At 37.2% G+C, this 23,467-nt stretch overlaps 1 protein-coding gene across 3 annotated transcripts in view; it reads left to right on the top strand.

The window, feature by feature from the left end:
• ZNF106 (zinc finger protein 106) overlaps positions 1-23,467 on the top strand; it is a 62,448-nt gene that overhangs the window by 18,201 nt on the left and 20,780 nt on the right. For 2 of the 3 annotated variants that reach the window (XM_007173606.2, XM_057544752.1), the window contains 9 exons: positions 1,512-1,573; positions 9,585-9,782; positions 13,054-15,234; positions 16,336-16,969; positions 18,120-18,189; positions 19,531-19,685; positions 19,769-19,829; positions 20,310-20,648; positions 22,652-23,432. In XM_007173606.2, coding sequence (XP_007173668.2) covers positions 1,512-1,573; positions 9,585-9,782; positions 13,054-15,234; positions 16,336-16,969; positions 18,120-18,189; positions 19,531-19,685; positions 19,769-19,829; positions 20,310-20,648; positions 22,652-23,432 — 4,481 coding nt within the window. The remainder of the gene's footprint in view (positions 1-1,511; positions 1,574-9,584; positions 9,783-13,053; positions 15,235-16,335; positions 16,970-18,119; positions 18,190-19,530; positions 19,686-19,768; positions 19,830-20,309; positions 20,649-22,651; positions 23,433-23,467) is intronic. The other variant, XM_057544753.1, reaches the window with a different exon arrangement.

A 23,467-nucleotide genomic window follows, 5' to 3' on the forward strand; every position in this document is an offset into this window, starting at 1 on the left:
TTCTGTATCCTGTCACTAACTCGACTTAGTTTTCCGCTCTATAAATGTTCATTCTGGTTAATGGCCAATCAGTTGTAGCTAGAAGGGGTCACATGTAAAACTATCCCTTCCGGATGAAGCATTTGTAGAGATAGGAAGGAAATGATGGTCATCTTCAGTAAAATTGCCGTTTAAAGGAAGTGTTTTGAATCATAACCCTGTGTATCACACTGTGTGTAGATAACTTAAAGAAGAGGTTGTTGTACTCTTTTTGACAAATGAATTGTATATAATAAAAAAATCTCAATGCACTAGATGCTTGCAACGTGACATGGTGTTTGAAATGTTGACTTTGGTGTCGGATCTGCCAGAGTTTGAGTCCTAGTTTCACCACGTGATACTCTGTGACTCTGAAAGGGCAAGACTAAATATTTTCACACTTATCCCTTCAATGCCTAGCTCTGTACTTGGCACCTAAGAAGCACTTGATAAGTATTTGGTGAATAAACAAATTAGCTTCTCTGCATCCTTGTGTCCTGATGATGTTAATAATCCTCCCTTAGCAGTGTTTTATGGTTCAAGTGAGAAAATGTTTGAGGCATTTAGCACAGGGCACAGTTAATAGTAATACTCAACAATTGTAGTAACCCTTTTATCATATTGGTAAACAGCCATTCTCTATTATGGCATACTGGCTATATATACTTTGTGTGACAGAAAGACAGACATTTGCAACTTTGAGTTTTTTGAGGTGTGTGTGCGTGTGTGTCACGCTCGCACTTATAAGTGGAAGCTCTTTCCACAGATTTTATTTCCTTCCCACCAAGGGTGGGAGGGAGGGAGGGGAGAATCTAGTATATTTTCAAACTTTTCATTGGAACCAAACAAATCAATTGGTGTGGGGAAGGGAGTGGGCAGTGAAGGTGAAGCCGTGATTGAACTGCCATGTTCAAGGCATTTTTTGACCTACTATAGGAAAATTCTGTTATATCTGTAACTTCTGTCTAGAATTGATGTATCCATCTGTTCATTCAATAAATATTAGTAACTGTATGTCAGGCCCTGGCCAAGACATGGGTAAGAGTTGTAACTAACTCTTGAGAAACTCTTAGTTGAGTGGGGAAAGAGAGTATGGTGAAAAGTAGCCAAGTAGTTGAGAAGTTATGTGATTTCGGGCAGTTTTTTTTTTTAATAAACTTAAGTAAATTCCTTATATTGGGATAGAATTTAACATATTTGTTTATTATTTAGTCTTTTGCCTCCTAAATACAATATACTTTCAAAACTTTTTGAAAAGCCACTTAAATAGGTCTTTTTAAACTATTGCTTTATTTAGAAATGAAATATGTCAAAAAACAAGCTAAAGAGTTACTTAATAAGGAACTGATTCCAATATTGAATTGAGAATGGTAACTGCAAACACGACTTTGATACAAGGAGCTTGAGCCCCAATTGTTGATTGAACAGGACAGAGGAATTTTTTTCCCCAAAGCAATCCCCCTTAGTTTAACCTGCTTTCTTTAATTTTGAAGGAGATGGACGAACACATGCGGAGCATGTTGCATCACAGGGAACTTGAGAACCTGAAGGGCAGGTATGGGACGGCTGTCTTCCGTAAACTTCTGGATGTGGGGGGATCTGAGGGCTGATGGTGCTTGTCAGCTTATTTTATAGTAATCCTTCATAAATGAATGTTGTCTTACGGCATAGAACTATCTTTTGGAATTAATAATAAGTACAATAGATTTTTTTTTGCCTTCAAAAGGGATAAATCTTTGTGCATCTCAAATGTGTAGAATTCACAGCAGCTCTAGCAAATAGATTACAACAAAGGTGGGTGGGGATGAGCTAGTTCTCTCATTAGTAAGCTTTCCTATTCCTACACAGCAGCCTTGCCACTAGAACATTTCATATTATTGCCTCAGCAGTGTTCAAATTATTGCAGGCCATAAACCTTTACTGTTGCTGGAATAGTCTGAAAAGTCCAAAGTCTCCTAAATAGCACTGAATCTCATTAGTGTAAATAAAAGAGATGTATAAACGTTGAGTATCTAAGAATGCTATTTTGTGAATTGAAGCTTGAGATGTTTAAGGAAAGAAAATCTAACAAATAAGTACCTTTAAGACATTAAATGTAGCATGTATGTATATCCCGTGTCTTTTTTTCCAACTAAGTTTCCTCTTTTGATGTTTTGGATATGTGTGAATTTGAAGTTTGGATACAGTATGGAACAGAGAAACTTTGGGAAACAGAAATATGAATTATACCTTAGTCCATGAATAATGGTTACAGTAAGTCCCCTACATATGAACCTTCAAGTTGTGAACTTTCACAGATGGGAATGTGTGTTCCCATGTCCAATTACGTAAGTTAGTTCATGTGTCTAGCATACATTGTCATGTGCGTGCATCCTCTGCAAGTGGTTGTGCTTTTGTGTGCGTTACTGTAAAGTACTATAGAGAGTACAGTAGTACAGTATTTTTATTTTAAGTCCAGGATGTCCAGAAGCAAGCTTAAAAGCAGCAGTGAGGTAGCTGGTACTGCTAAGAAGCGCCAAGCGATAAAGACGGAAACAAAGTGAAAATAATTGAGAGAGTGGAGCAAGTCGAAAAGATGGTAGATGTCGCTTTTTCTTATAACATGAATTGTTCAACCATCAGCACGATTCTAAAGAAGGACAAGATCATGGAACAGCGAAATCTGCTGGGCCAATGATGTCGACGATAATACTGAAGAAGCGTGGAAAAGTGATGGAGGAGATGGAGAAGCTTCTCAATGTGCGGATGTAGGATCAGCATCAGCGTTGAGTCCCGCTCAGCTTAATGTTGATTCAAGAGAAAGCTAAAAGCCTTTATGAAGACTTGAAGAAGAAACGCGGCAAAGAATCAGAGGGCGTGTCTTTTAATGCTAACCATGGCTGGTTTCATCGGTTCAAGGCTAGAGCCAACCTTCACAATGTAAAAGTAAGTGGTGAGGCAGCGAGTGCAGATACAGTAGCTGCCTGGGAATTTCCTGAAATGCTCCGAGAAATTATTGATGAAGGCACATATTTACCCAAGTAGGTTTTTAATTTGGTTGAGACAGGACTGTACTGGAAGAAGATGCCAGACCAAAGTTGCGTCAGTAAGGAGGAAAAGTTGATGCCAGGCTATAAAGCAGCAAAGCATAGGCTAACTCTGTTGTTTGGTGGCAATGCTTCTGGTGATATGAAGCTGAAGCCTCTCTTAGTTTATCATTCAGAGAACCCAAGAGCCCTTAAAAACATAGCAAAGCCTGGATTACACAGGCCATTTTCCAGGACTGGTTTTTCCGCCACTTTATCCCAGAGGTAGAGACATATTGCTTGGAGAAGGACATCCCATTCAACATTCTTTTGCTGCTTGACAATGCTCCAGGCCACCCCCGTTCATGGACAACTTTCATCCCAAAGTCAAAGTAGTGCATCTGCCACTGAATATATGTCGCTCATCCAACCTGTGGACCAGGGAGTTGTAGCAACTTTCAAGAAATATTATTTATGTCACACTTTTCGTCAGGCGGTAAAGGTGAGTGACGAATCAGGAGCAACCTTGTGACAATTTTGGAAGGACTATAACATCTACAAGGCCATAAAAAACACTGACTTTGCTTGGCATGAGGTTACGGCTGTCACCATGAATGGGGTTTGGAAGAACCTTTGCCTGCAGTTTGTTCACGATTTTCGTAGATTTGAGAAGGTGGATGAGTTCAAAGAGGTCTTCAGCAACTTAGTGACCCTCAGCAAGAAGCTGGAGCTTGATCTGCAAGAGGACAACTTCATTGAACTCTTCGCTGTGCAACACGAAGAGCTTACTAGTGAAGACCTGGTGGAAGTGGAGGCCCAGAGAAAGGATGAAGAGAGACAAGAGGAAGAAGTAACTGAAGAACCGAAGAGATTCATGACGCAGGAAATGGCAAGGGGATTTTCTTTATTTGAGGAGGCACTGTTAGTTTTTAAGGCACAGGACCTTAACATAGAATGGTACACGAAGGCTGCAGCGGCCGTTCAGAATGCAATCCAGTGCTACCGTGTTATCTATGACAAGAAAAAAAGAGCTACTAGTCAGACATGACTGGATCGTTTTTTCAATAGGGTAGATAGAATTGAATCCAGCAAGGAACCAGCACCTGTGCCGTCAACGTCAGGTGTGATGATCAAATAATTAAGGTAATCCACATATAGGGAATCAAAGGTTGACTGTATTTCATAGTTTCCAATGATAATGAGTTAAAGATCATATATATTCAAGGTATCATAAGGGCTCTCCACATTAAATCTGAGTGAACGCAAGTTGCAGCTTGCCCTCCATCTCTTATTGCTGACGATCCTTCAGCTCTACCATCTCCCACCTCCTCTCCCTCCTCCGCTGAGTAACTCTTCTTGCCTGTTCACTCGATGCCAGCCCCTGTATGCCAGCTGGTGTACTGTACTACTGTACTTTTCAAGGTACTATACTGTAAGGTTAAAAATGTTTTCTTTATTTTTGTGTTTTTTATGTATTATTATCTGTGAAAAGTATTATAAACCTATTACAGTACAGTACTATATAGCTGATTGTATTAGTTGGGTATCTAGGCTAACTTTGTTGGACTTACGAACAAATTGGACTCTCTTGGAACGGAACTCGTTCGTATGTAGGGGACTTACTGTGCAAGCTTTGATCAAGATGCCAACCTAAGTCATTTGTAATTATTTGTGTTTTAAGTAATATAGTTTTAGGTTGTGTGGGCAAATTAATATGTTATTAAACTTTCAGCATCTGTTTAGCATATTAGTGGAATTTTCCATGGTCTCAGTCCTTTACTGTGTGAAGGTTAGGTCTTAGCAGCAGTATAAAAGAGGCGTTCACTCGGATTTAATGTGGAGAGCCCTTATAATACCTTGAGTATATATGCTCTTTAACTCATTATCATTGGAACCTATGAAATACAGCCAACCTTTGATTCCCTATATGTGGATTACCTTAATTATTTGATCCCATTTCCAACATACTTCTTTCTGGATTTCACCTTTTTCTGGGCTTCTTAGTGACCTGTACTGTATTATAAAATCAAACAAAACAAATGAGGTTAGTAAATCTAGTCATTAGGAGAGAAGCTCATTTTGTTCTAAGACTAATGCCTTATTTTATTCAAAGATCACTCATTAGCTAATTAAAACATTAAAAAAACAAATTTTGATAACTTAAGATTCATGTTCATAGTCAATACAGAATCATAAAAAGTAAAAACGTAGAGGTCCTTTCACTCCCTCCCCTGCTTCCTACTCCCCTCTTAGAGGAAAGTCAACAGTTTAGTGTATATCCTATCCAAACCTCTTTTCTGTGTGTGTACATAGATTTATATTTATATATACAGACATTTTGTTTTGTCTTACTACCATAACTGAACCACATGCCATATATGTATTGTTCTGTAATTTGTTTCTCCTTTCCTCCCACTCATCAACTTAATTGTGCCATGGAGATTTTGTCTACAGTTTTTAGTTATTTGGAGCATAATCAGATAGTTAAGGAATAAGCATCAGAAGCCTCTGAACTGACAATATTAATGTCACTGTTAACACCCAAACTTATTTTATTTAGAGGAGAGCACTTTGGTACTTAATTTACTCATATTTTAAATATAGTGCTATCAGGTTTGGTATAGTTTCCTGGCCAGTACAGATTATAAGGGAGAAGGCAAGCAGGTAGCAAGGAAAAACAGCTGGCAAAACTATAAAAAACAACACAATCTTAAAAATCATTTACTGACTTGAAACATTTATTGCCATGACAAACAGTCATCACTAGTTTGTACCAAAGGGACAAATAGTTATCAGTCATTATCTTTTTTCTTCCTATCCTCAGTTTGTGATTATTTCCTCTGGATTCCATGTTTTATTACTGGCTTTCTGATATTAAGTATCACTATAATTTTTGGTTGTGATCTGGTTAAGAAATGTAAGCATTTTTTTAGGTTTTGAATGCAAGCTTGATTGAGAAGTGAGTAATTTATTTAGTTCATGATTGTAGACATCTGGAGCATTTCCCTATTTCTTCCTAATGTACTTTTTCAGATATATGGCCTGTAAGTAGTTTCTACAGATAGATGCCATTAAAAGGGCACAAACCTTAATTTATCAGCCAGCTGTTGTGGTATAGTTAGAGCAAGCTTAATAAAGAGGAGCTTATGGATAGAATATCTGAAGGCTTTGCCTTTCACACATGAGAGGAAATTGTGTGGTAACGGGATGAAGCTAATTTGGGCCCTCTGTTAAAACGCTCTGAGGAAAATTATTGCCTTTATTAGTCAGGAAGTAAACCGGTACTTTTTTCCCAACAATTACTTTATATATTTATACAAAGTAGTATTTTAACTGGTTATTGATAAAAAATTGGAAAATAGCATCATTCAAATATTATTTAATTTGCTATTAGCTTTAAAGAACATGTGGTTTCCCAAACACCCTATTTGGGAGCCTGAATGCATATTGTAATATGCTTGACTCCAGACACAGACACATTTGAATTTTCACAAGATGTGGTTGACCTATCCTGCTCTTTCCCAGTATAAATGTAGATTCTCTCTTTTCTCTTTTTGAAGTTTCTTGTAAAGCTTATCTTTAAAAAAAAACAAACTAGATTTCATTTATAAGAAAAATGTTAAGGATTTCTGTGTTTTGATAAATCTGTGTTTTTAGTGTTAACTTTTATGTTGCACTTATTGCTAGACCATTCTGGGTAGGATCTCGAGGTATTTTTCTATCAAGTAACTTCGGAATTATGGTTAATACTCTTTCTTGCAATGAAAGCAAAAATGTTTTAAAAATCTGTGTTTGAGTGTTTGAGACATGTCCAACATATACTTGTGCTTTGGAAATTGCAAAATATGTGGGTTTATGATTATGGATATTTATTTTTAACATAGTTACTGTCTACTTTATACTACATTCCTTAATATTTTAAAAAGTCAGTGTGGTTTTCCAATTATGTCTTTTAAAGAGGGATTTTGATGGTTTGGACCTATGAAAAATTCTCCGTGGGAATTCCCTGGTGGTCCAGTGGTTAGGACTCCGTGCTTCCACTGCAGGGGCCACAGGTTCCGTCCCTGGTCAGGGAACTAAGATCCCGCATGCCAAGCGGCACAGCCAAAAAATAAAAAGAAAAAAATTCTCTGCATTTTGGAAGTAAGGATAAAATCAGGGATTTTATTCAAGAATACCTTTTAGAATGATGTCCCTGGTACTGAAATATACAGTTTAGTATTCTATAAACTTTTAGGTAGAAAAGTAGACTAAAAACATTTTCCACAGTTGTAGAGAGTTTAAAGCCCAAAAGATTTTCTAACCAGAAAATTCAGTTGATTTGAGTTGTTATTATAGTGTAAATTATGTATGCCAAGTTTGTTACAGTCCTCAGATTCTTCTGATGCTGCCCATTGGGGATAGATTTCTACTTATATATACATTTTAAACTTCACTCTGTGTTGCTGTGAGAAAAGGCTTGCTTTCAGTTACAAGTTAACGTTCACTTTGAATGAACTACCTTAATTTTAATTGCTTGAGAGAAGAGTGTGGATATCCCAGGTAAACTGGAGAAAGTTGAGGATTATTTTTCTTTAACTATATAATTGTAGTAAAATACAGTTGAAAACTCTCAGTGAAAATAATGTATTTAAGTTCCTGGAGGATTAGAAGGAATTAAACTATCGATATTCAGGGTAATTCAGGGAATCTGGTCAGAACTCATTAAAATGAATCTTAATGTCAAAGACTATATTGCATCCAGAGCATTTGAGGTACAAAGTCAAAAAAAAGATGGAAACTTACGAATTTTCTCTGTTTTTCTGAGGTGCTTTTCATGATTCGCACAAAGTAAAAAACTGTTTTGTTTACTTACTGGGCATTGTTTGTTTATAATTTGTCACCATTAACCATATACTTAGCTTGTTTCCTGGAATTTAGCAGTTGCTCAGTAAGTTTTTGGTTTTGTTTTTTTTTAAATGAACTCTTGTTCCTTTTATTATTTTTTTAAATTTTATTTATTTATTTATTTATTTTTGGCTGTGTTGGGTCTTCGTTTCTGTGCGAGGGCTTTCTCTAGTTGCAGCAAGTGGGGGCCACTCTTCATTGTGGTGCGCGGGTCTCTCACTATCGCGGCCTCTCTTGTTGCGGAGCACAGGCTCCAGACGTGCAGGCTCAGTAACTGTGGCTCACGGGCCTAGTTGCTCCGCGGCATGTGGGATCTTCCCAGACCAGGGCTTGAACCTGTGTCCCCTACATTGGCAGGCAGATTCTCAACCACTGCACCACCAGGGAAGCCCAAGTTTTCTGTTTTTAATGAATATTCAGATGATCTGTAACAGAAACCATCTTCTAGTAAATGAGGTGCTTAATTTTGAGGGTCTCTTCTGGCTAACTGATGTGAATTCTGCCCATGTCTTGTTGGATATATGTGAGGGGAAGATGAAGCAGTGTTGTGTATGTATTTCTGTGTCTGTCTGTCTTATCAAAGACAGCATGTCTTTGTATGTGTGTTTTTATAGAATGGCATAGGAAGTGCAAAAATATCACTAGTATTAACCCAAGACAAATGATAGAGTTAAGCCAATTTGGATTATTGGGTGGCTATTACTGTCCATTTATTACACATGTGCCCATGGTGTTCAGGTGTTTCTGATCAATGACTGCATAGATCGCTGAGCCAATCAAGGGACTCAGGAAGCTAAAAAAGCAGTTAAATTATTCATCTACTACAGCTCTGGACATTGATTCAAGACTTTGGCTTCTTAAGCTGGCCAAGTATGAGATATACCATGAAGTGTGTAAAGTAAAAGAAGAAAAAGCCTGCCCAATTATCTTTCTTAACCGAGAACCTGGTTATACTTCTCTCTAAATGGTGTTCTTTTCTGAAACCTGAGAAAAACCATTTGCCTAGCACAGCTGTTAACTTCCTACAACTGAAATGCTTTCCATTCCCTTTAAAATAAGCCCTTCTGAAGCAGAATGTAGATCACATGTATCATCCGACCAGAAAAGTTTGCTGAGACTACTACTATCATTTGCCCTGGGGTCCGGAATCTTCACATTCCAGGCAGAGCTCCAGCTGTTCCGATTTAGTTACCAGGTTATGATTGGCTACACTGCCTACCCTTTTCTCCACCCCTTAATTTTCACTGGGAGAAAGTTTTTGAGCCAGAGATTAAATGTAAGAGCTGTCGCCAGGCTTTCTGAGTGCAGCTGGCACCATGGGTGTGCTCTGGAGCAACTTCTGTTTGCTCTGAGCCCCCCGCCCTGCCTCCCCTTTCACCACGTTTCCTCTGGCAAGGTTTTAAGTACAGCAATTCAAGAAGATTTCTCCTCCTAAACTATATTATTCTAAAGTGTATTGCCTCTTGATTGCTGGAAAAGAATCTTTAATTCATTTCAAAAGTAACTTATGAACAAACTTATTAAAAGTGATGAAAGGAGCACTGAAATTGATTAGAACTAATTTTTCACTGTGCCAAAGTGTGCAGTGTCTTTCAGAGGAAACTATAACAGATCTTGTGAGTGTGCCATGCCGGTGGGGAGAATTGAATGTCCCTCATCTCCCTCTTTCCCTAGGGACAGTAGTCATGAGTGCCGAGTGTGCGGGGTCACAGAGGTGGGTCTTTCTGCGTATGCAAAGCACATTTCTGGCCAATTGCACAAAGATAATGTTGATGCCCAGGAAAGAGAAGATGATGGAAAGGAAGAAGAAGAGGAAGATTATTTTGACAAGGAACTCGTTCAGTTAATAAAGCAAAGGAAAGAACAAAGTCGGTAAGTAATAATTTTGATATTTTAAAAAGCCTATCTGAAACAGAATGTAGTAGAGAATACATTTTCCATTTACATTCTTTTCAGCCTATAGCATTTAGACTTACCTTTTTTTAAAATTAAATTTTATTTTTTTATTGAAATATAGTTGATTTACAAAGTTGTGCCACAGACTTATTTATCTTAATTTTAAAGTTTACCTTGAAGTTGCTGTCTTATTTATAAAAGGCAATGGAATGCTTTCTTGAACTACTGTATTAACTCCTTAAAAAAAAAAAACCAAAAACTCAGTATTGACCCTACCTAAAAGCTAGCTATAGCTGCTATGTATCTGAATTTTACCATGTTGATAACTATGTTTAGAACTGTTTTTATTAGTTCCAAATTTTTTTGGATACCAATAAATTCTTATTTGGTATCCAGATTTTCTAGTGGAAAGGTATTAGTGAATAAGCTTCATTTGAATATGTTATATAGCATTTCTTATTTCATCCCTTAGGAAAAAATTGTTTTGCCTAATGTGAATTAACATGGTGCTTCTACCAAATTTGATTTATCCCTTTATTGTTAATTTCTTCAGTAAATATTTATTGAATAAATTTATATTCAATTGGACAGTGTCAGGATCATTTCAGCAATAGAAGTTTTATAGCTTGTACTACATAATTTCATACCTACATCTATAATTCAGGTATTAGCCTTTTGTATTTTAATGTTACTGATATGTGGTCTGAAGAGTTTAATTAATGAAGCAGAAAATTTCAGATATGAGTAAAAGAGATATAGAACCAGTTATGAGGTGGGGTAATTTTTTAAGTCCTAGAACATGGTTAAAAACGTTTCAAATTATAAAAATTTTAAAGATCCTTCTTGAATACTAGTTATCCCTGGTCTGTATTTCGTTTTCAGTTAGAGGTTTGAATATAAAAAAGAAGTAGTTTTTATTCTATATGCTAAAAGTTTTTTGAACAAGTCCTTAAAGGAGACTTTCTTAGTTTTAAAATGTCTGTAGCAACATGGTTCTTAAATTGTTTAGTTGCTTATCCTTCAAATGACATTGTCACTACTTTCAGTATAGCTGTAGTTTACTCTTGTTTTAGGGTGTTGGAGCCTCTAGGAGACTAACTTCTATTTTTGTTGTTACACTCTTGTGCCACTATTAGCTTATCTGTGTAAATGATTAAACATTAAGTCAGAGGGTAAAAGAGCTTCTCAATAAATTAGACATTCATGTTGTAGATACTATTCTTTGATTATTTTTATATGCCTCTTTGGTGACCTATTTATAAAGTCATCTACTTATTTCTTCATGAGGTTTTTTTCTTTTTTCCTTCATGAGGTTTTTAGTTTAGATTGTTCTTTCTGGGCTGTGGGTTTAGCTGCATGCTATTGTTCCCCTGACCTAGCCAATTCATGATGATCTAGGAATTTTACTTTGTGACTGACTTACTGCCCAATTCTCCTCATTTCTGGATCATAATTAGTGGAGCCAAGTCAGTGATCTCCTTGGATGTCATAAGTTTCATACTGCCTAGAAACAAAAAAACAATTTGGTTAATGGTGGTACAAAAATCTTCCAAGTATCTGTAGTAACACTTGTCACTTGGGGACTTAGGGTCTTCTGTTTAGAAATAGTTGTAATTCATAATGTAAGTGGATGTTTGAACTTTTAGGTAAATTAACTTTTAATTCCGTCATGTGAAAAAGGAGGAAATTCCAATTTGTGTCCAAAATCTTATAGACATTCGAAGCTTTTAAAACCAATTAAAGTCAATACTGAGTTTAAAATTTAAGGAGGGAACCCAACTGCAGAAACTTCGAGATTTTTATTCTGTCAAGGTCTAGTGGTTAAGAATGTGGGCTCTAAACAGACTTGTGGTTGCTAACGGGGAGGGGGGAGTGGGGGAGGGATGGATTGGGAGTTTGGGATTAGCAGATGCAAACTATTATATGTAGAATGGATAAACCAGCAAGGTCCTACTGTATAGCACAGGGAACTATATTCAGTATCCTGTGATAAACCATAATGGAAAAGAATATGAAAGAGAATGTATATATATATTTGTGTATATATACATATATATGTATAACTGAATCACTTTGCTGTATAGTAGAAATTAACACAACATTGTAAATCAACTACACTTCAATTTAAAAAAAAAAGAGCTCTAGAGTCAGACACCAAGGTTCAGATCTCTACCGTAACACTAACTAGCTATCTTGCTCTAGGCAAGTTACTTAACCTCTCTAATCCTCAGTTTCCTTATCTAAAAAGTAGGAATAATGCTACTTGCTGCAGAGTTGTGAAAATTAAATGAGATAATCTATGTAAAGTGATTAGCACTAAATGCCTTATGATAAGTAGGTACTCAATACATTTTAAGTAGTATTATTCAATTTTTTGAGCACATACCACATGCTAAGCACTGAGCTAGGCATACTATAGGCGCTTTTTAGAGAAAAATGATTTTATGCCTATTCCTGTGATGTTTGCTTAAATTTATTCACGTTTCTGTGAGCTCCTTGTCTAACATGAATAGTTGAAACAGCTGTAGCTTCTTTATAAAAACCTCTAGCTCATGAAGCTCCTTATAGCACTTACTGTGGGTCCTACTTGTTATGTGCTATTTTACTCCTGTTTGTGACCCTGCTTATTTCCTTAGCTAGATTATAAGGCCTTCAGGAAGAGGAACTATACATAAAAGTTTTCTTTTACCACTAACAGTCACTGAATGTGTACTTAATAAAGTGTTCATTAATGAAAGTGATTATGCAAAGTAAAATCTTACCATTTAAAATAGGTTAAGAATCTGGGTTTTCAGAAAGAACCAACTTTTGAAGAAATCATGGTATTAAGAGCAGGTGAATTTAAATTGTATTAACTATGATAACTAACCATAGCTACAAAATATACTTGTTCTTATTTTCAAAAAGTTGTATAATATAAAAATAATAATTGGATGATAGGGACAAAATCCCAGAATATGCCGAGAAAAACAGGAGCAGGAGAGGGAAGATAGTATAAATGTGTCCAGTTTTTAATATTTTGGGGGTGATTGGAGACACAAGATATTAGTTTCTAATCAACAAATTGTGAAATATAAGTTTATATCATTTAAAGATATGAAAGCACCTACTATTTGAAATAAAAGTAGTCTCTGTTACATATTCTAGGTAACAGAGGAGGAAGGCAGAGGGGAAGTTTGGTGGGTTATGCCTGTAGAGGGACCAGGAGAACTCTTTTAAATCACTAATGAAAGACTTTTTCTTCCAGGCAAGATGAACCTTCCAATAGCAGCCAAGAAATAAACTCCGATGACAGGCGATCCCAACGGAGACGAGAAGACCGAATTCCTTACCAAGACAGAGAGAGCTACAGTCAACCAGCATGGCATCATCGTGGACCTCCTCAGCGGGACCGGAAATGGGAGAAAGATGGCTATAATAATACGAGGAAAAACAGCTTCCCACATTCTTCGAGGAGTAGTGGTGGATCAAGGGGATGTTCTGGCTGGCATAAGGGTGTTACAGGAGGCTCCTCAACTTGGTTTCACAACCATAGTAATTCTGGAGGTGGTTGGCATTCAAATAGTGGAATGGTAGATTGGAATCATAATGGTACAGGAAGGAATTCCAGTTGGCATTCTGAAGGAACAGGTGGCTTTTCCAGTCGGCATATGAACAGCAGTAACGGAAACTGGAAATCCAGTGTACGTAGCACAAATAGTTGGAATTACAGTGGCCCCGGAGACAAATTTCAACCAAGCAGAAACAGAAATTCTAACTGTCAAATGGAAGACATGACTATGCTATGGAACAAAAAATCTAAGTCAAACAAATACAATCAAGAGAGATATAAGTGGCAGCGGCAAGAAAATGACAAAGTTGGTGCAGTCGCCACATACAGAGGTCCTTCTGAAGGATTTACAAGTGATAAGTTTTCTTCAGAAGGCTTACTTGACTTCAATTTTGAGCACCTGGAAAGCCAAACCACTAAACAAACAGATACCATAGCTTCCAAAATTGGTGGGAAGAATGGCAGTGTAGCAAGGGAAAAGCTCCGTCGCTGGACTCCTTACCCTTCCCAGAAGACTCTGGATTTACAATCGGGAGTGAAAGAAGTCACTGGTAACAAGTTGGAAACGATAGATAAGCCTCTGTTTGATTTTAGCTTGATAACCACAGGAATACAAGAGCCCCAAATTGATGAAAGAAATAATTCTCCAGCACTGAAATCACAAAAAGAAACACATACTAGATCTCTTAATCATAAAGCCACTTCTGACTGCACTGCTTCCTATGAGGTAGTGAGAGAGTGCCCCATTATAGAAAAACCTGAACAAGAGCATACCTTAAATAAGATGCCATTGCTAAAATCCCCACTCCTTCCAATTCCAGTCACTAAATCAGCTCCTCAAAAGCAAGATTCAAAGAATCCCTCAAAAAACACCAAAACGAATTCTTTTTTTCCTGGAGAACACTCAAACCCCTTGAACAAACCCACTGTGGAAGATAACCAGGGTTCTTATGTACCCAAATTGCGAAATTCAGGTCCTCGTGTTTTAAAAGGGCATAAAAGTACATTTGGAACTCAAAGGGAACCTGATGAAAATTTAAGTGATACATTACAAAAAGCCAAAGATGTGCTAGAGTGTAATGAGTCATTGCAAAATCCACTTCTTAGCGCTTCTAAAAGGACCAGGAATTATGCAAAAGCAAGTAGGAATGTAGAAGAGTCTGAAAAAGGATCTTTGAAGATTGAGTTTCAAGTAGACGCATTAGAAGATGAAAGTGATGGAGAGATATCTGATGCAGAAAAGAATGGAACAAAAATTGGAACCCTGGGTTCTGCAACTACAGAAGTTTTATCCTGCAGTACTCATGCTGCTGATGAGAAAAGGGGGGATGACCAAAACCTGAAAACATCTAGAAAACCATCCACTTCCCCATGTAACTCAACAGTTCACCAGAAAGAATCTGAGTTACAAATGACATCTGTAGCCAGCCCACACTCTGACTTACTGCTAGATTTGAAAACTGCTCTAGAAGATGCACAGGTTGATGACCCTGTTAAATCTCATGTATCTTATGAAACAGAAGGCTTTGAGAGTACTAGCTTGGATGCTGAGCTTCAAAAAAATGATATAGGTCAGCCCTCAGGCCCTCTCCTGCCTGAACTAAGTAAGCTTGGCTTTCCTGCCTCACTCCAGAGAGATCTAACCCGTCACATTAGCTTGAAGAGCAAAACTGGAGCACACCTTCCTGAGCCAAACCTCAACAGTGCTCGCCGCATCCGCAATATCAGTGGTCATCGAAAGAGTGAGACAGAGAAGGAGTCTGGGCTCAAGCCAACCCTTCGGCAGATTCTAAATGCATCTCGGAGAAATGTCAACTGGGAACAGGTCATTCAGCAAGTAACCAAGAAAAAGCAAGAGCTAGGCAAAGGCTTACCCAGGTGTGTGCCTCTTTTCAGTATCCATTTCCCTTTTTTTCTTTTAAACTTACCCTTTGACTCTGCTCAAGAGAATTCTCCTTGTTAAATTTAATTAAATGTTTGCAAAAAATATATGTTGTAGATGTCTGGTTTAAATATCCAAGAGTGACTGCTACTCTATAACAAATGGAATAAAGTGTTTCCTAGCAGGGAATTCAGGTTAAAAAGAAGCACACCTACTTCTGAGAAATAAAGTAGGGACAAGGAAAAAACTTAGAAATCTAGCACTTTGGTGATAGGGGCCATAAAGTGACAGCATAAAAAAAGTCAGTCTATAGCTCTGTATCTATCTATAGATCTTAATGAGTGGTACAACTTTTAGGTATAACTGTTCTCATTACCTTTCTGTCTCATTACCTTTCTGTTCATTACATTACTGTTCTAAGTAAGAAAGTGTGGATGGTTATCCTTCTGTATTTGCTCTGGGCATTGTATTTGTGATCACAAAATACTTTCTCCTAAGTACTTGTGTAATAGTTTGGCTATTCATCTTATGTTGAGGCACTAAACTTTTCTGAATGGTAAAGCAGCATTCAACATAGGTTTGCTACTTTTGAAAGTAGCAAAGTTTGAAAATCATCCTGCTTTATAATTACATAGCCCTCTAGGCTTAAATTTCTATCCTTGTCGAAATAACATACTTATTGTGCCCCCTTTTCTCTTCCTGTAACTTGTATCATTGAGATTTTACAGTACTTAGCATGGTGTCTGCTGCTTGTAAATGCTTAATAAACATTTTTGTTTATTTTTTATTTGTTTGCTCTTAAAAATTACGTATTTATTATTGTTGATTTAGAGCTCCATATTAAATAAAACCCTCAGTTTTTATTCCCTCCTTTTGTATATAGCTGTATACAAATATCTAATTTGGTACTTGTTACATTATAATACTTACAGTAGAGTTAACTAACTTTATGTTTAGAACTCTTAATGCTCCTTGAGGGCAGAAACCATCTATTTATATTTGTAACCTCAGTGCTTAACAGAGTCTGGCATATTAAGTGGTGCCCCCTCTCCCAACCATGTCTGATTAATTATTTTTCTTTTTCTTTCTTTCTCGAGGTTCGGCATCGAAATGGTGCCTCTAGTTCAAAATGAACAAGAGGTCTTGGATTTGGATGGGGAGCCTGATCTGTCCAGTCTAGAAGGATTCCAGTGGGAAGGTGTTTCCATTTCTTCATCCCCTGGGTTGGCAAGGAAACGAAGCCTTTCAGAGAGCAGTGTGATCATGGACAGGGCTCCTTCTGTGTTTAGCTTCTTCAGTGAGGAAGGTACAGGCAAAGAAAATGAGCCCCAGCAGATTTTTTCACCTAATAGCTCATTGAGGTCTGCACAGAGTCAAAAAACAACCATGGGCCTTAAGCAGGAAGTGACACCTCTAGCTGCCTCCCTAAGAACAGGTGAAAGAGCTGAAAATGTTGCTACTCGAAGGCGACATAGTGCTCAATTATCATCTGACCATACGATACCTTTGATGCATTTGGCAACAGACCTGCACAGCCAGGAGAGCTCTACACCACTTTCAGAGAATCACAATACCCAGGAGAGTAATGGAGAAGGAAACTCTTTATCATCAAATGCAGCCTTAGCCCTTGCAATCTCCAGTTTGACAGATGCAGCCACAGACAGTAGCTGTACTTCTGGTGCTGAACAAAATGATGTCCAGAATATTAGAAAGAAACGAAGAGCCACTGGAGTGAGTATGATTCCTGTGCTTTTTGTAGAACATTTCATGTGGCGACTTGGCCTTAATTAGAAAGACTTAACTGTTTAATTTTTCTTGGGTATCTGGTGTTGTGGTTCTCCCTACTCTGGAATAAAAGATTTCTGAAGCTTACTCTTACTTTCATATTCTTATCCTATGGGTTTCTTTAACTGAGTAACTCTAGTAAGTTAGATGTAATTGAATATGAATGTATAGTACTAGGAAAATATGAAGTCATCTCTAAAACTAGTATCTAAGCCAATGATTCTTTGTATCACCTGACCAAGGAATGAGCCACATCTTCAGCTGTAACTTTATCTGTTTTCATGATGCATTCTGTACTGCTGCTGAAGAAAGGTACTCTAGTGTTGCATTTGTAGGGCATGTATGCTTGTCGGACCCAGGACTACTAGGCTTAACACTAAGGTAGTTTTATACTATGAGAGTACATCTATATGAGCATAGTCTTAGTCTCTGTTACTCTATCTTTTGTACTTAAGTTACCCAGCCTGGTCTTTTTAGAATCCATTACTTCACTGATAGTTCTCTTTTGGCACCTGTGATGTTAATATTGCCTAACCCTTTCTGAAAAGAAAGAGTTGCTGGTGGTAATATAGTCTGGAATCTGGCACTGTGAGAAAATGGGCTGTTTCCTTTAATATTGGGACAATATAACAAAGTAGTCATTCCAACTCTGCTCCTTTGAGCTAGATGCTGTATGGATGTTATTGGATGAGAGATTGTCTTATGACAAAGCTAATATCTTGGGGCTTGTCTCAGGCTGTTGAGTTTTTTGTTGTAAAGATTTTCTTGCTGAATTCTAAAGTAGAAACTATGAAATCTGATTCATGTATTATTAGCTTTTACCAAGGTGATATGCTTTGCCTAAGCCCTGTGGGATTAGCGTCCCTGTAGGATGCTAGGGAGGTACTTGATCTTGGATTGTATTTTTTTTTAATCAGATACATTCATTCAACTAATATGAGTTCATACCATGTTCATGAGACTCCTACTGCCCTGTTAGAGATGGTAGCAATAATGAAGAATAATGTATGACTATCTTAGAACTGGTTCTTTTTTTCCTCTCCTGGATAATGGCCTTTACATATTTAATATTATTCAATTTTCTTTATCTCCTTAGGATGGATCTTCTCCTGAACTCCCAAGTCTTGAGAGAAAAAATAAAAGAAGGAAAATTAAAGGAAAGAAAGGTATAGTATAGAATATTCTGGCAGAAAGAAATTGTTCTTACAGCAATTCAGCCTTTTTACAAGGTGATACAGAGTGTAGCTTGTCAAACATGGAATGCCCATTTATTTATTTATTTATATTTGTTATTTTTGTCATCTTGCTTAAGGGCATAGAAAAAGTTTGATTTCCTACTATATCCAGTTGCAGCTGTAGAAGAAATACATGATGCCACCTAGACCTGAAAACTAAAGTTAATATATATCTCGGACAAATTGAATTCAGTGTATAGCTAGAAAGTGTCACTGGGCCTTTTCAGTGGGGTGAAGAGGAATAAGGACATTTAGTAAAAATTTTATCCCTCTTGGTCATTTATAGCCATTTCTCTCACTTCCCATTTTTGAGGCATCTTGGTTGCTTTTCTCATGTGAGTTAGGTAGCGAAGTTATTAGTGTGGCTCCCTGACTGATATGCTTCTATGACTCTTGCCTTCCACTGACTCTAACACCGTTAGTGTGTAAGGGCTAGTGCAGGAAGTGATTAGATGAACTTTCGGTGACTGGATGTGATAGATAAGGTGGGAGTCAAGGGTGACCTCATTTTCTGGGTGTGGCAATTGGGTGGATGATGGCATTATTTGTAGAGCTAGAAAACTCCATGAGAGTTGCAGGTTGAGGGTAGAGGAAGATGGTGAGTTCCCTTTTGGATCCCTTGAGTTAAAGGACTTTAGAGACACCTAGGTAGAGGTATCAAGTTGGTAGTTGGATATGTGGGTCTGGAGTTTAGGGGAGAGGTCTTGGAGTATTGAATGGGAAATAGGCAAACATAAAGATGACAAATACGTGCACATAGTAGAACATTTTATTTAAAGTAACTTAAGTGTACTGTTTCAAAGCTATATTTTCTTCAGGATGCCTTTTGTAATAAAGAGAACTACTTTAAATTAACAGACTAGAAAAATATGAATCGGGAAGAGAGTGCAAGCAGTTCAGGTTTGGGGCCCAATCTAAGCCAAAGCCTTGGGTGAAGAGGGTAGTAGATAAAGGAACATGGGAGATGAAACCTACAAGAGTTGATTTGCCTGGGGCAGAGATGTTGCTTGGAAGGGTTATGGTGGAAGATGGTGATTTGGTAAATTGGTACCATGCATGTGGTGGTACACTTGAAACCATCAGGCTTGGTTTCTGACAACATCAGGTTTGACTACATGATTTGTAAAATTTGATGAGTCTCCTTCCAGTGACCTAGTGGGGAGAAAATAAAGGCCTGTCCTAGACAATTGATGCACTTCCATCTTCTGAGGAACTGTATTATTAAAGAGAAGTCTCCAGTATTAAACTGAACTTTATGGTTTCTTTTGACAGAACGTTCTCAGGTTGACCAGCTGCTGCATATTTCGTTAAGGGAGGAAGAACTAAGCAAATCATTGCAGTGCATGGATAACAACCTTCTGCAAGCCCGTGCAGCTCTTCAGACAGCTTATGTTGAAGTTCAGAGGCTACTTATGCTCAAGCAGCAGGTAGTAGCACATGGAATGTCTAGTGAAAATGGATCATTTTGAAGTTGGATTTAAAAATGCTTAACAAAATACTTTATTTTTAGATAACTATGGAGATGAGTGCCCTGAGGACCCATAGAATACAGATTCTACAGGGATTACAAGGTATTCAGAGAATCTGATGGATTGGACCCTCTGTAACTTGTTATTTTTTGGTTTTTGAAAAAGTTAATATGATTTTTCTCGTGTCTCCTTGGTTTCATCCTTCTATAGAAAGGCCTGTGAGACTGTACATCCCCAAAGTGCTTAGCAGTGGAGATAATGTTACAGAAAGAGTCCTGGGTTAGGAATCCTAAGACTAGGGTTCAAATTTTGACTCTTCTGTTAGTACCGACGTGACTTTGGATAAGTCACTTAAAATCTGAAAAATTGGAATATTAATGCCTGTTTTGTCTGTATCCTTGGTGGTTATATATATATTATATAATATATATATATAGTATAGTATAGCTTATATAATAATCTGTTTTAAAGAATTATGAGGGTTTTAAAAATTCTCTTGTAATCTTTAAAAATACAAATTGGCTCAAAAATGAGTGGCTTTTCAGATAACATTTTTGCATTTGTGTATGTTTCCCATTCTAGAAACATATGAACCTTCTGAGCATCCAGACCAGGTTCCCTGTAACCTTACACGAGAACAAAGGAACATTAGATCTCAAACATCTGCTGATGCCACACTGCTGCCTACTCCTTTTTTCCCGGTTTTCCTGGAGCCTTCATCTTCCCATGTGTCTCCATCATCCACTGGAGCCCCTCTCCAAGGAATCACATCTACTTTCCAAGCTCATGGCAGCGTTCCTGCTCCGGACTCATCAGTTCAGATTAAACAAGAACCCATGTCTCCTGAACAAGATGAGAATGTGAATGCTGTGTCACAAGGCTCTGCTTGCAATGTGTCCAAGGAATTACTGCAAGCTAATAGTATGTAAACTTTTCTCTGGGTTAAGGGCAACCCTGTAGTGGGTCTACGGCAATTTTATATCAGTGATGTAACATCATACTTGCCCATTAAAACTGAAATTATTACAGTTTTTCTTGAAGTTTTCTTATTTAGGAAGACTATTTAAATATTGGTAACCTTTTTCTAATTTTCTCTAATGTAGGATTACTGAAGTGACTTTGGATTAGCACTTAACAGGTTTCATTTATTAGGATTGGTGCAGAATTATTTGGTTTTTGTGAGATAAATGGCATTGAAGTTGTTTAGTCAATTTTCTAGATAAGATATATCCTCTGAATTTCTCATTACTTAACTATCTTTATCATTTCAAGTACAAACTAGGGTTAATATAGACCTGAGGAGCAGGTGGCCATGATGAAAGGCAGAGGGCTCTGGGGTTTGGAATCATCTAATAGAAACTTGGGCGGTTTTGAGAAATAGCCAGGGTTTTTACTCTCTTCATAAAATAATTCTTACCTAGTTACCATTTGAGAATAATTTCCAAGCTATTTAAAATCTCATCTGAAGTTTGCATAACCACAGTGGTGCTACATTGAAAATTAAGTAAGAAGCAAACAGGGACTTCCCTGGTGGTCCAGTGGGTAAGACTCCACGCTCCCAATGTAAGGGACCCGGGTTTGATTCCTGGTTGGGGAACTAGATCCCCCATGCATGCCGCAACTAAGAAGTCTGCATGCCGCAACTAAGAAGTCCGCATGCTGCAACTAAGAAGCCTGCATGCTGCAACTAAGAAGCCTGTGAGCTGCAACTAAAGATCCCACCTGCTGCAACTAAGACCCGACACAGCCTAAATAAATAAATAAATAAATAATAAATAAATAATAAATAAATAAATATTAAAATGAAAGAAGCAAACTGATATTGTGTGATTTTTTTTTGAGCAAAAACAAAAAGTCTGAAGAATTATCCTACATTTTGCTATCTGTTGCCACACTAATCATTGATATCTACATCAAATGTATATTATCTTTCATATTGAATTATGTTATTTTTATATGGATACTATTTAGTATTTTTTAAAAACTAGTAGTATTTTTTTCAAAAATAGCTTGTATTTTATTTCCTTTTTGGATTGCAAAACTAATTCATGTTCATTGTAAAAAATTGGGAAACTATAAAAATGTGGATTTGTTATTTTGTTATATATTTCAGTCTTTTAAAATTATAAATGTTTATGTGTTTACATGAGACTTTATACAAAGGACAAGTCATAGTCTGTTATAACTTGATTTTTTTCCCACTTAATTATTATGATCATTTTCCTGTGTCATAAAAATAATTCACCTAAAACACTATTTTACTAGTTGTATAATATTTCAGAAGTTGCATAATCTGAATATACAATAATTTATATAATCTTTGAATATTTACTTTTTTCCTTTTTTTGTATTCTGTATAACGCTGCATTGTATATGTCTTTGAGTATGTCTGTGATTATTTCATCAGTTTAAATTTCTAGACATGAAATAACTAAGTCAAGGAAAATAGACATTTTAAGTCAGCTGACTTTTTAACTGCTAGTATGTAGCTAAATTGGATGATATACAGGTAAAATGCATAATGAAAACTTCTAAGAAATAAAGGTGAAAGCACTTTAGCTAAATAGATATTTAAGTGTCTGCTAAGAATAAAACACATTGTTAAATATGTGGACATTTCAAACAAGAAAGAAAAAAGATCAATAGAAACAATCCCTGCCCATAAAAGGAGCTTTTGTAGGGTATAAGACATGCATGTAATTTGTGAGATTAATGCAAGGCAAAGTATATAAATACTGTAATAGAAATATGTGTAGGTTATGGGAAGCTGAGGGGTGAGATAACTAAACCATGACTGTTAAAGTTGTTAACATATCGAAATGTCATTATTTGGTAGAAGTTCAATCAGTGATAACTGTAGTTTATGACTACAAACACCAGACACAAAAACGATGGAATAATTTTTTTTTTCCTTCTCAATTCAGGAGAGATCAGTGACAGTAGTCCAGTTTATCCAGTTATCACTGCAGCATTGTCCTTATCAGAGCTAACAGAGAGATTCCATGAGCCTAGCCAAGAACTGAAGTTTTCTGTGGAGCAAGGAAATACCAGAAACAGAGGGAACAATCCCTCTTCCCAATCATCTGGTCTTCCTAGCATAAATAAAGAAGGTGAAGAGCCAAACAGAGGCAACAGCGGGTCTGAAGCCTGTACCAGTTCTTTTCCAAGATTGTCCTTTGCTTCAGAAACCCCTTTAGAGAAAGAGCCCCACTCTCCAGCTGACCATCCAGAACAACAGGCAGAGTCCACTCTGACATCAGCTGAAGCTAGGGGGAACAAGAAAAAGAAGAAGCTTAGGAAGAAGAAAACTCTGCGGGCTGCCCATGTTCCTGAGAACAGTGACACTGAACAGGATATATTTACTGCTAAACCTGTAAGGAAAGTAAAAACTGGAAAGTCCACTAAAGGGGGGAAAGTGACAACCTCCACCTGGGAAGATAGCAGAACTGGTCCAGAACAAGAGAGTGTCAGAGATGAACCAGATAGTGACTCGTCTCTGGAAGTCCTAGAAATTCCTAATCCTCAGTTAGAAGTGGTAGCCATTGATTCTTGTGAATCTGGAGAAGAGAAACCAGACAGCCCATCTAAAAAGGATATTCGGAACTCCACAGAGCTAAACTCATTAGAAACTTCTCGCTCTGGTTGTGATGAAGTTAGCTCTACCAGTGAGATTGGCACCCGTTATAAAGATGGCATCCCTGTAAGGTAAGGACACCGTGTTGGTCCAATCAGAACAGCTT

This window comes from Balaenoptera acutorostrata, chromosome 3 (assembly GCF_949987535.1).
Source record: "Balaenoptera acutorostrata chromosome 3, mBalAcu1.1, whole genome shotgun sequence".
NCBI lineage: Eukaryota > Metazoa > Chordata > Mammalia > Artiodactyla > Balaenopteridae > Balaenoptera > Balaenoptera acutorostrata.